At 38.3% G+C, this 12,866-nt stretch overlaps 2 protein-coding genes across 2 annotated transcripts; one reads left to right on the forward strand and one right to left on the reverse strand.

The window, feature by feature from the left end:
* The first annotated feature begins 1,964 nt into the window (after nt 1-1,964).
* tti2 (TELO2 interacting protein 2) lies at nt 1,965-8,678 on the forward strand. Its single transcript, XM_026945720.3, has 7 exons — nt 1,965-2,704; nt 3,763-3,949; nt 4,072-4,164; nt 5,272-5,456; nt 5,602-5,745; nt 6,480-6,636; nt 7,925-8,678. Exons 1-7 carry the CDS (start codon nt 2,082-2,084, stop codon nt 8,012-8,014), a joined length of 1,479 nt encoding a protein of 492 aa, XP_026801521.3. The 5' UTR covers nt 1,965-2,081; the 3' UTR covers nt 8,015-8,678.
* Nucleotides 8,679-8,836: 158 nt separating this feature from the next.
* On the reverse strand, nt 8,837-12,776 carry mak16 (MAK16 homolog (S. cerevisiae)). Its single transcript, XM_026945719.3, has 10 exons — nt 12,589-12,776; nt 12,365-12,414; nt 11,533-11,642; nt 11,338-11,402; nt 10,853-11,004; nt 10,640-10,694; nt 9,825-9,899; nt 9,592-9,711; nt 9,369-9,434; nt 8,837-9,260 (listed from the first exon to the last, which is right to left on the reverse strand). Exons 1-10 carry the CDS (start codon nt 12,601-12,603, stop codon nt 9,024-9,026), a joined length of 945 nt encoding a protein of 314 aa, XP_026801520.2. The 5' UTR covers nt 12,604-12,776; the 3' UTR covers nt 8,837-9,023.
* Between the last annotated feature and the right edge of the window lie 90 nt (nt 12,777-12,866).

Genomic DNA, 12,866 nt, shown 5'->3' on the forward strand with positions numbered 1-12,866 from the left:
ATCCAATATCCTCTCAATCAAAGCACTTTGTTCCAATGTCAATAAACGCTCACATTGTAAAATCCTAAGGTGACGCATCTTTTTCCAGCTGATAGGCATCGAGCACACATAGCATCCTGCAATACGACGGAAAGACAAAGGCAGTGACAGATGTGACAAAACTGATAGCAGTGTGGCCTCAAGATTTAATTTCCACCCTGCTCGAGTTAATAAAAGCTCTGTAAGGATGAACAGCTTTTACAGTGGCTAAGCACCAGCTCAGATGTTTCAAAATGCCTTAGAGAAGTGATACTGCTGTTTATAAAAAAAAGGTCATTTTCAAATTAGTTTAGCTTTTTTAATTCTATGTATGATTTTATATTTTTAGTGGTTTTTAATAGTCCAAATAGCAAACACAATATTTATGAACTTAAATATTTTATTTACGCCTACAAAAATAAATTAGGTGATACCATGAACGGGTGCCGTTTGTGTCTCACTGATTTTACATTTTAAAATCTGTATTAAACACAGGTGAAGTGTCCGTGACAACAACCTGTGTGCATGTTTCAGATAAAACCTTAATTAAACCTATTTCACAATTAGAAAACAGTAATTCAGCCTTTCCCAGAACACAATAACTACATTTTACCTTGACATATAATCATTAAACCACTTCAAAATCTTATTGTTTTTGTATTAATGTGTGAATCCCTTTTAACATCCTTTTCCAAGAATTGGACAATCATAATTTACATGGAAAATATACACTTAATTTCACTCAGCACACATGTTTGGAATATTCCACAAGTCACATGTTCAACAGAAGGTTTCCTGAAGATCCTGAGAAGAAGAAAAGTACATTGTCATTCTTTTTTTTTCTGTTTTGAATGATATTGTGATACTGACTGACAAGATCACTTTGAAAGTACAACCCTGTTACCCAAATCTTAGATTTAAAGTAAATTATTAATTTAAAAAAATATATACTTTTTAGTAAATGCCCTTTTAAATGCATGGATGCTGGTTAATTACATACTAATAAAAAAAAACCCCAAAACAAACGCTGTTACTTTCAACCCTGCTACGTATTTAAGAGCACAATGCAGCCATAAAAACAATGAGACTGTTGCCTGAGATGATTAACACACTTCTGAATGATGACGTGCCAGCTTTCTTACATTCAGTGCTTACAAATGATAATAAACGGAGAATATTCTGCTTGTTTTATCACAAAATTAAATAAATTGCAACGGTAAAACCTTTGCCATCCGTATAATAGTATTAAACATAAACAATAAATAAAAGTATTAAAAAATAATAAAATAAATAAAAAGTAATAAGTTTTATACCATGTATGTATTCAGTCTTTTTTAATTTTTAAGATCAACAAAATAAGGATATCATAAAGATACATATAGACAACAACATAAACAATATAAAGAAATCAACAACAGAGGAAATTACAAATGCACAATAATGTACCACAAACAAACAAACAAACAAAGTAATTAAATTAGTAAGTTAATTAGTAGATAAATAAGCAAGCACACAAATAAATAAATACATGTATGAATGAATGGACGAATAAATTAATGAACTAATGAACAAACAAACAATGAAATAAAAATCTAAATAAAAAGCAACAATTTACACAAAACACCAAAAGCTGTTAAAACAAAAACCTCCTCTTTTTTGCATGAGGTAGTCAATGTTTGCATTCAATGTTCCACAAAAAGGGGTTTAGTATTTAGCATAATATATATATAATTCTTCGCCAGTAAAATAATTTAATTAGTAAATTAATAATTAATAAAATTGCAGTCGTTTTGCGCCCATATTTTGTTCAGTCATCAAACATGCGACCTGTCCCAATAAATCCCGCCTCCTGTGCTAAGATTGGTCCATATAACGTCCCGCCAGTCGAACTATCCAATCAGAGAACGGTTTGTGAGACGTATTAGCGAATCGTAGAGCAGAAGGCGGGATTTGTAGCGTAAGCCTTGGAGAATGATGTCACTATCCTGCGACTACTGTCGAGAGCAAAATAAAGGCTAGTTTAACCATGTCTATTAGCTGAAATAGATAAATATACTACAGAAATGTCTTTAGAGTGCCTTCTCCGTGATTTGAGTATTAAGTCTGAAACTGAGGATGTCATTTCTGTTCTTTCTGAAATCCGTGAACGCTTCGAGGAGAGAAATTCAGACAAGACGAGGATCCTGAGTCGCACAGCCGAGGTGTTCAGGGTCAGTTCCCGGTCCTGGCTCTTCCCCGAGCTCAGCTCACACAGCTTCCGGAGCACTTATACAGACCTGGTGAAGTCCTGCACTGAATACGCCGCTTTGCCTTTGTGTGACACGGACAGCGGTACTTTACCGGCCACTAGCTATGAAGAGATCCCGGGAAAAGCCGTGGCGGTCGGGGGAGCTCTGCTGGCGCTGAGCGCTCAGCTCGGAGAGGCGGTGAAGTGTGGAGACTCAGGGGCGAAGGCTCTCATTCACACACTCAGTCCTGTGCTGTGTGTCTTCTCCATCACACACGTGCAGAAGCAGGCGTGGACTGATGGATCGTCCAGGAGATGTGCTGTGGAGCTGCTGAGGAGCACAGTCACAGCCAGTGGGAGCAGCTCAGTGCAGGAGCTGCTGTGTGGAAGTGATGGAGGAGCAGCACCCTCAGGGATCCTGGGATCCATCCTGGACACACTGCAGCCTGACATGACCAAGTGAGCTTCATTTCCCCTCGCTCCTGTGAAAGTCACGACTCTTCTGGATGCTGTAGATGTGAACCTCAGTGCTGCTGCTGTAATCATAAAGACTGTCCTGTTGCTCAGCCCAGGAAAAGAGTAAACATTTTTACAGTTTTAAAGGATAAATACTTTCATATTTTCACATTGCGTCAGCCGGTCAGCATGTAATTATTAAACCAAAACTACACATTTATCAAAAAAAAAAAAAGATATCACAATATCCACAGTATCTCAAATGTCGTGACAATTTATCATGATATCGATATTGTATTGCAGATTCATATCAGTCACCCAGCTCTGCTCTCAACATCATGGACATTTGCCTGAAAAGCAACATTTTATTGCTTGTTTAAGATTACAGTGCAGCGTCTCAGAGAAAACACAGCATCTTCTGTCTCTCAGCTCTCCCAGTCAATCTTTAACACCTTTCTCTTCACGTACACACGTAAGAACACTTTCCTAAGCTGTTAGTGGAACTGGAGTAGACTGTCACCTATGCGTTGCTGATTGCGTGTCCTTCCAGGCGCTTTTTTCATGTTTTTCAGATTTAAAAATACAATTTTCTCAGAATTAGATACTTCGGACTTGACTACGTATATATACAATATATTACTAAAAAATATACAACGTATATATGTACAATAACAAGCAACAATAATGATCAGAATAACAAGCACTTTTCTTTTTTATCTGTAGGAATTGAATGCAATTGTGCATTTTTCTGACGTTTAACATTATGACTCTTGTATCATAAAGTTTTAGTAAAAATAATTTGACTAATAAAATGACCATAAACCTCAAGGATTTTACACATAATAACAACTAAGCTCAGATGTTTTTCCTTCACATCAGCACACTTGGTACTGTTTGACTCTATAGTATAATCGTAGGAGAGGAATTATTTATTTATTTATTTAAAGCATTACACGCAATCAGTTTGATTGAATCAACGCCCTTGTTGACTTGACCTTGCCATTTTCATCCACTATTATGTGTTGAATAATCATTTTTTCTGATTATTCGTCTGTCTTTAGGGAAACCTGGAAGCGAAACGAAGCAGTGAAACACGTCTTCTCTTGGCTGCTGGTGCAGGTCGGGCGTCCCTGCTTAGCCGAATACCTGGACAAGGTTTTCCCTACGTCTCTGCTCATATCAGACGACTACCGGATGGAGAACAAAGTCCTCGGAGTGCACTGCCTTCATCACATCGTCCTTCATGTGGTCAGATAAGATAGAAGGGTTTTTTTTTGCTATAAAAATTAGTACTCGTAGCCATCATATTGAGGATAATAATAATAATAATAATAATAATAATGAGTGTGATTGATTATCGTTGTATCCAGCCTGCTGCTGATTTGAGGCAGTTTAACCGAGCTCAGGTGCTCTACGACGCCCTCTACAATCACCTGTACACGTCTGAAGCTCCGCTCATACAGGTACTGTACATACGTCTAACACACATGACGCCTCGTTTAACAGTTAACCTGTAATTCATGATGAAGAACAGTGTGTTACAGTGTGACATACAATCACTGAGCGTATAAAATTATCATCTATATCAGGCTATTTCTAGAGCGTTAAGAATAAAAGTCATATTTTGGTTCGAATAATATGACTTTTATTCGTAACGCTCTAGAAATAGCCTAGGAAAACTGTCTATATATGATATAGATGATAATTTTATCATCTGCTCACTGATTGTATGTCAATTCCCCAGAAATAAATTATTAGCAGAAACAACAATATGCATATAAATACAAGCCACTTACAGTATAAATAACTTTGTAATGTAGTTTTAAAACATTCAGTGTGGAAACCTCAAGAAGGATGAGTCTACACTACACTGTTTTTATGTTTTGCTTGCAGTAATTTTTCAGTTTAAGTTTCTCATCCATGATGAAACACTTAAACGACAGAAAACCGCATGTGGAGTGCCTGACCCTCGACATATACGTCATTTCTGCTTGCTATTTTTGCTTGTTTTGGCAAATGAAAAGGCAAAATGGATACGAAAAGACACATTTTCACATTTACAGTCGTAATGTGGACCAGGTCTAAGGGTTTTCCGTCTTAATACTGAGTTTAAATGCACTGTGAGTGATTAGTGCCTCCTAGCGTCCTATAGTGTGTTTGATATTTGTACAAAAATAGCTTCTGATTGGTGAAGGAGATACGATGAGTGGTTTATTAGTGTTAAATTTCAACTCAATACTTTAGTGACAATACATGCAACCCTACACAAGTGTCCTTACAATTAAAACACAAGCTGGTAGAAAGCTAGCGCTAAATATTTCAGAGTTCATTATAAATAAAACTTGAAATGTAGCTAAAATTCAGGATTTTCCACAAATAAGTCTGTGAAACTTTAATATCAGCTGATTTTATGTGCCTACTCATGATATCGATTGGTCCTAGTACTGGACCCTGGAGTATTCCTTGTAGATGTTTCACTCTTTCTGGGATTCTCGTGTAAAATCAAATACGGTGTTGTTAACAGTGTGTGTGTGTGTGTGTGTGTGTGTGTGTGTGTGCTGTTGTTGCAGGTGGTTCTGCCGTGTCTTATAGATTTACTCTCAGTCCTTGAGAAGCCTCTCGGCCACGCAGGATTACCCCGAACTCCGAACCGCTGTGACAGCGTTCTCCGCCTCATTTTAACGCACATGGAAATGGAGCACAAGCTCGCGCTGCGCCGGATCTACGCCAGCAACCTCCTGCTGTTCGTCGAAACGTGAGTTCCACGTCGCACATCGTGTAATGTTAACCTGGATGCAATGGAGCTTATGAGCCTCTTCGCTCACTGTTACTTGAAAACATGCCAGTACGTTTTGGTGAATTGAAGTACACTTTGTATTAAGCCGTGGTTGATCTTACAGGATGGGTATAAGCATCGCTCGGCATCTGAAGAGGCTGGAGAGGGTGATTGTGGGATATCTGGAGGTCTCTGATGCTCCTGAAGAGAAAGCCAGGCTCAGCATACTCGAGGTTCTAGAGAGGACGATACAGGTTGCCTGGCCGAGGTACTTGTATGCTTGTTTTTTTTTTTTTTTTTAATGTAAATGATTTTTGCATCATTTTGAGACAGCCTGTCAAAATCTGTTTACGGCGTAAACAAACAACAACAAACAGAATGAAAATGAGATTATAGCTGCGAGTGGCCTTTCTTCGGGGTCCAAGCACTTCTTCACTAGGAGGTTAATTTGAGGAAAATGACATCAAATACAGCACAGTAGCTAGACGGACGTTCAAGTGTTGTGACAGTTAGCTAATGCTAATGCTGCAATGCGTCGTACTTGGAACTCGGAACGTTTCAAGTCGGTTTTCCTGAGTTCGGATCTAAACGCATTCCAGGGCATCGGCTCGGGAAAAACATGGATGTCCAGAGCAAGGTCATGTTTGTATGGCTAGTCTCTGAATCTGATAAACATATAAAGAAGGTCTAGATGAATTATTTCTGCGTAATTAGTCACGAGGAACGACGTATAATACAGGTCTTGTTGATGTTAACTAATTAAAATGTACCTGTCGTGATGGTTTTATCACGTTTTAATTCCGAAGTTCACGGAATTATGATACAAATCTAAACTGCATCAAATCCATGTTGTTATGATGTCAGGTGTGTTTCTAGAGAACTCTGTGTTGGAGGTCGTTTTTTTTTTTTTTTTTTTTTTTTTTTTTTTTTTTTTTTTTTTTTTGCCGAGTTCTGAGTACAATGGATTGCATCGTTCTTCTTCTCCTGAATGTGTGTGTGTAGGATGGAGTGCAGGCTGTCTGTCCTGGCTAGGAGCTTGCTCAGGTTCCTCGTGGACGTCTCTGCAGAGTCTCTGGCTCCTGAGCTCACTGAGGAGCTGTCGAACAGAGCGACACGCTGCCTGCTGCTGCTCGATCACTGCTCACACGGCAGACTGAGGGTACGTACTGAGAGGCGTGGCTGAGAGCTGTGCAGCCCCGCCTCCTGTCAGAGGGAGGGGCAAGAGTGTGATTCCAAGGCGGGCTTGTATCTGAGAGATTAGCAGTGACGGCAAAATGAATGATTGATAACATTTTACAAATATTTAGCAGATAAACTGCTTGTTGATGTACAAAATGGTGGAAAACGTTACAGAATACTGCAATTACGCATAAATTTACCGATATTCGTCACGTTGAAAATACATAGAGTTCCAGCTGTTCTGAGGAAGAGAGTATTTGTACAATAGTTTCATTTGTGTGTGATTAGTTGCTTCATTCATGATAAGAAATGTTGTCTTTTACGATACAGTATGTATCAGGTTTGCTAACAAACTTCCAGTTGTGTTACATTAAAAACACTGAGTTCAGTGACACTTTTATTATACAAAAATAAATTTACACTTTAAAAATGTGGAAAAATACAAAGGTTCTGTACAACGTATTACATTTTTAATCCCGTCAGCTGCTTCCAGTTACCTGTGATATTACAGACAAGTGTATTGTAGAAATATTTATCACAATATAAGTATCATATCATCATATTGCCCACTTTAACAATATAATATATGTCAGTTTCATCCAGTTGGAAAAGCCAAATTAGGGACATTTGCGATAATTTGCAGTATACAGGATGTTCTGAAAAGTCAGGAACCAATGTTAATATGTTGAGAAATCAAAATCAGAAAAGATTAAAACGTGATACAGCGGCTGAGAAAATGCATAGAGCGTAAGAGTGAACATACAGAGCATGCTGTAAATAATAAATACAAAATTAAGTATACGTAGTTTTACTCTCATTGATTCCTGACACCTTGTAGATGAAATCCATTAGGTAATATGATGTATTTGATATACATGCTATATGCATGGATATATTTGAAATACATCTATAAATTCATAAACCTAACATTCTTATGTGACAGGAACATTTTGCAGACTTTTATCTCTAAAAGTCAAATCGATGAAAATGATTCATAACCAGTATTATGTGCAGAAATCTGATAGAAACCTCTCTACAGTGATGAAAATAATGTCTTCCTGTAAGCGTAATTTGCAAAAGTTAAAAGCTAATCATTGTAGTAGCGATGAGTGTAAAGTACGTCGTTCCTTCCCATAGCTGACGGAAGTGTCACGGAAAATATTAAAACTATAAAATCTGTGTCGTGGTTGTTGATACGATCTTAAAGCTGATGATCAGGGTTGTCACGGCCGCTTGTCGCGTAACACTGAAATGGTCTGTTTCTACAGGTGGAGCTGAAGGAGGTGGACAGCAGCTGTGTGTGTGAGCGAGTGTTAAAGTGCATACAGGATCTTACGCAGGCAGAGTGTGTGAGCTGAGTGTCCCTGATGCACGATTCCTCACACTGTAAACGCCAAACGATGGATCTGAAGCCAGTGAGATCTAATCAGGGCCATCTTTTTCATTTATTTTGTTAGTATTAAGAATAAGATTATTAAATGCATCAGGTATGTTTTTATGGACAGCTGAATAAATTAAATGGACTTCTAAGGTGACCCTTTTTTTTCTGATTAGAGCTCCTGCTCAGATTCTTGGAAAGTCTGGAAAAGTTGCAGATGTTTCTGTAATATGGATTCGGGCCACAAACGTTCTCAATCAATTGTAGACTTTTATTCTCTAAACTAATACGCATCATGTTCACGGTTTCCCTTCTGTACGCTGACTAAGCTTTAAAATGTTTTTTTGTATGAATGTAGTCAAATCAAGTCTAATGAAAGAAAAAAAAACATTTACGTCTCTTTAGATGTTATATTTCCAGTTCCAGAAAAACATTTCTTTTACAAATCTGATTAGATCCTGTAACAAATGGTAGAGATTTTAATGTTTTCTCTGATATCCTATCCAACATTATTTTTATTTATTTATTTATTTTTGTTGGTTTCAGCCCGATACTGATACTGATACTGGGTATTGGATCAGTGCCATCTCTATTAAAATGTCTATGAAACTCATTAAAGGGATGAAATAAAACATTCAGCTGCAGTTGAAATTCCTTTGTCTTCATTTGAGTAGAAGCATGGAAAACTACTTGTTTATAAGCGTAAATCTGTTCAGAAATACACCCAATGTTGTAATATATAAATATAAAAATTGTAAATATTTATATATAATAACCATAACACACACAGACAAAATGCAGATTTTGATTAAAAAAGCTTTTATGGGAAATATTGTAGAACAGCATCACAATAACAACATCTTTTTGAATTGTCTCCACACACGAAAACACAAAGTCACTCTGCTTTGCTTATTAGTGTGGAGAGACTGAACTGTCCATAGTTTGGAAGTGTGTGTGTGTGTGTGTGTGTGTGTGTGTTTGTGGAGTCTCTACGAGGCCTTGCTCTTGGCCGCTGGTTCCATCTCTTGCTCGTACTCGATCTCCACGTACGCTCGTTTCTTCCTCGCTGGTCCTTTGAGCGGAGTCTTTCCTTTCGACTTGACTCTGGACTCTTCCTCTTCCTCGACTTCTTCCTCCATTTCCTCTTCCGATTCCTCCTCCTCCTCACTTGAGCCCTCTTCCTCCTCCTCGTCCTCCTCATCGCTGCCCTTTAAGTTGTTCATATCCTGTGTGTGAATGTGTGATTCGTTTAGTGTCCACTGAGGAGTAAATACAGTTTAAACATAATGTAGAAACTATAAACTATAATAAAAAAAACAATGAACGAATCTCACCTCAAAATCACTGAGGTCACTTTCTTCGAACTCGTCATCTGCGACAAATTCTCTCTTCCCTGCATCCTACACACACACACACACACACAGGATTAGTACACCAGTGTAAACCATGAAGCACTTATGTGTCATTAGCCAGCACAATTACTGAGATATTTAATGTTTATTCTAAGAAAACTCATATTATGGAATGATTTATCACAATATCAACATCATCGCTCACCTCATCCTCCTCTTCCTCCTCTTCTTCATCTTCCTCCTCTTCTTCCGTCTCACTCTCTGCGTCCTGTTTCTCCAGAGCTTTATCGAAAGCGTGGATGGGGAAGTTGTAGATGTCTCCGTACTGAAATTGATATCAAAAGAATCAATATCACAATAATAACAATAATAATAAAAAAAAAAAAAACACAACTCTGGATGCTATAAAGAAGTGCTGTGCAGTGATGTGATTCTCACCGTGCCCTGTTTTAACCTCTCCAGCAGCTCTTTCTCGATGGCGTTCTCCACCTGAGCAGCGACCAGGGCTTTTTCCTTGAATTAAAAATAAATAATAAATAAACAAACGTCAGTTTTTCATGTTTATACCATGGAGATGTTGCGGAGAATGCAGTTGCTGGAAAATAATCAACTCTGGCGTGGTAGCTTTTACACTGCTTGACGTCGTTGATTATTTTCCTCTAACAGCAATCCCCAAGTGTTTTACACTTTACGTAATGGGCTGAACTAAAGACAGAGTTTAAAAGCTCAAAATCATTAAAAGAAACAATTCAGTCATAAATTTAATTTACACAAGTTCCCTCTCACCCCAGGCCAGCGGCTCAGACATGTTTAGTGCCTGACGTTTGCTTTTTTAAACACACACACACACACACACAAGACTAGCAAAATAATACAGCTCCATTTTGATTTGATTAATCATACAATTCACTTTTTCTTACATAACAGTGCAAAAGTATAGACGCAAACTCCAGACACTAGGCATGTTTTGGGTGAAAGTTTGCTTGATCGCACTCAAACGTTGCTCTGTTTGCACTTTCGTTTGCAGGCTTTTAATTTACCGCTGCATTCTGACACCCAGGAATTCAGACTCAGGCATTTTATGGAGTGGAGTCGGATAGTTTTAAGGCAGCGGTTCTCAAATTGTCAGTGCAGAAAAAAAAAAACCTCAGTAAAACGTAATTGAGTAAATCCACTTCAGCCACATGGGGGCGTTATTAAACGCTATTTGAAATGAAAGATGTGCAAACTGACACCACTTCCGGGTTACGCACCTCTCTCCTTCTTTCTCTCCTCTCTACCTTCCTGCTAAGTGGAACAAGTTTCCTCCTGTGAACAAATCAAACCATTGTGTTATTAAAGCCTAAGAGGAAGACGTCCGATCGTCCGGCTGCTATCGCAGATTCTGACACATCGGTTATTATATTAAAATCAGACACTAGAGGAAGTGTACAGTTCAGAGAGAGACGGACGGCGTGTGTACTCACTGTCTCTTCAGTGTGAGTTTGCGGATACGGATGAGGTACTGTGTGATTTTGGTGAAACGCTGTTTGCACTTGTGCCGGATGTAGCGCGGCCAGTAGATGAGGTTCTCGTCGATCTCCTGAAGAGCCTTCTCATAGTTCTGATTCAGCTTCACCTGGACGGAAAAAGATAATCACAGGTATAACATGTGAACATCAACAACGTGGGGATTAGTGCGTTAAAAGAAGATCCGTAAGAGTAAAAGTATAAAAATCTTCCCTTTGACTTTTTCATGTTTATGTGTTTAGACTCAGACAGACATTTTATCAAAAGTGTACGTTTTTATTGCATTAGGAAAGACATCGAATAGGACACAGACTCTAAAATAATGTCTTATTTTCCATGTTGTCTGGATTAAACTTTTTTTTTTTCTCCCAAATTATTTCCTTAGATCACAATAACACAACAGAAATATCAGGATTTCTGCACAGCATTAATCATGGCCTACCTTCTCCCACATGCGTGCTGGAAAAGCCGCTCTCTCGATCACCTTCATGTAGAGGAAACACCGACCTGAGAAACACACGGCGGTCAGACTTACACAAACACCTCCTCGACAAGGTGTGTATTAGCAAACAGAAAGCTAATCCACGCCATCTTACAGTGACGGTTGTGTAAAATGATGTGTGTGATGTATTAATACCTTTTTCCTCTCTGACGGTGGCGTACTGACTGTTGGCCAGGGGACACGACTGCCGGTTGCACACACCCGTGATGTTGTACTCATTCCGGCAGAAATTCTTCGTTTTTGTTCTTCGGAGGAAAGCCAGACATACGTTAAGCTTCAAAGCCTTAATCAGTGCTCAATGATCAGTGATCAGTGATCAGCGCTGTTTTATTCTGGCTTCCGATTGGTCAGAAGGTGCTTCATTTTCAGCAGCTCTGACAGTAGTGTAGCTCCAAATCACAGGTTTATATAAACACACTCGTTTTAACACATTATCGTTTTTATAGCGACATTCAGAGGGACTTGATGGTACATTGGAGGCGCCTCATATACGAATAAAAGAAAAAAAATTCTAATTGTTGTTATGAGGATGTTTTCTGTAGAGATGTTTATTTACCATTTACAGAAAGAGTCTCCAGTGTCATCCCTCTGTAACTCTTTTTAAAAAAGTAAAAGACTGTTTGTAGCTTCTATAACACAAGCGATAAGAGAAACTAACTTGTTTTGTGGACGTTCCACATCATTAAATGTAACTCTAAACGGATAAAAAGCATGTATCACTCTATAATAAATAAAACAGCTGTAATAATTGGTAAACTGCTGTAGAATTACTGAAATCAAACACTTCACAACATGGTGTTCTTAGAAAACAATCAAGGTTTGGTGTGGAAACAGTAACTCTGCCTCATCACACCACTCAGGCATTGATTATTTTCCTTTAACAGCACAACATGGAGTGGTTTCTTCCTCTGATCCCACAGCAGTTAGAGTCATAATAGAGATCTGTAACAGAAGTGCTGATACTTACTTTACTTTATAAGAACAAAACTGTTTATTTCCGATCAGGTCCCATATTACCTGTAAAGAGAGGGATATGATGATATCTGTTATTCTGAGTTACACTGAACATGAAGAACTAGGAATAAACACGTGGTCTTAAACCCAGTATCCATTCAAGTGTATTATAATATGAAGCTAATTAGCCAGTTTTAGCTAGCCCATTAACTAAAATACAGCTTTTGCCCTACGTACATCGTCGTGTTGCATTGTGGATCCTTCTGTTCAATCCGGGTTACACCGTAATATATAATTTAATTACTCACAGCCTGCAGTTTTACTTAAATATACACCTAACCTTACTTATACACTGATTTCTCGAAGTGTAAAAAAATACCGCATGCGACTTCTAGTGAACCACCATGTTGACCCACGTGTCTTACCTTCAGTCTCGCGATAACTCGGGACATCTCCGAGATTCCGAGGTCTCCGAGATCTCCTAAACCAAAAGGCCAAAAAAAAAAAAAAAAAAA

The sequence above is a fragment of the Pangasianodon hypophthalmus genome, chromosome 8 (genome assembly GCF_027358585.1).
Source record: "Pangasianodon hypophthalmus isolate fPanHyp1 chromosome 8, fPanHyp1.pri, whole genome shotgun sequence".
Lineage (NCBI taxonomy): Eukaryota > Metazoa > Chordata > Actinopteri > Siluriformes > Pangasiidae > Pangasianodon > Pangasianodon hypophthalmus.

What these genes read in the sequence shown, in the direction of transcription:
- tti2 (XM_026945720.3), top strand. Translation starts at nt 2,082, where the DNA reads ATGTCTTTAGAGTGCCTTCTCCGTGATTTGAGTATTAAGTCTGAAACT. An exon ending in CTGAAGCTCCGCTCATACAG is followed by an intron (nt 4,165 to 5,271) that starts GTACTGTACATA and finishes CTGTTGTTGCAG; the next exon opens with GTGGTTCTGCCGTGTCTTAT. An exon ending in GCTCACACGGCAGACTGAGG is followed by an intron (nt 6,637 to 7,924) that starts GTACGTACTGAG and finishes CTGTTTCTACAG; the next exon opens with GTGGAGCTGAAGGAGGTGGA.
- mak16 (XM_026945719.3), bottom strand. An exon ending in CAGCACGCATGTGGGAGAAG is followed by an intron (nt 11,005 to 11,337) that starts GTAGGCCATGAT and finishes TTTTCCGTCCAG; the next exon opens with GTGAAGCTGAATCAGAACTA. An exon ending in GGAGAGAAAGAAGGAGAGAG is followed by an intron (nt 9,900 to 10,639) that starts GTGCGTAACCCG and finishes TTTTAATTCAAG; the next exon opens with GAAAAAGCCCTGGTCGCTGC.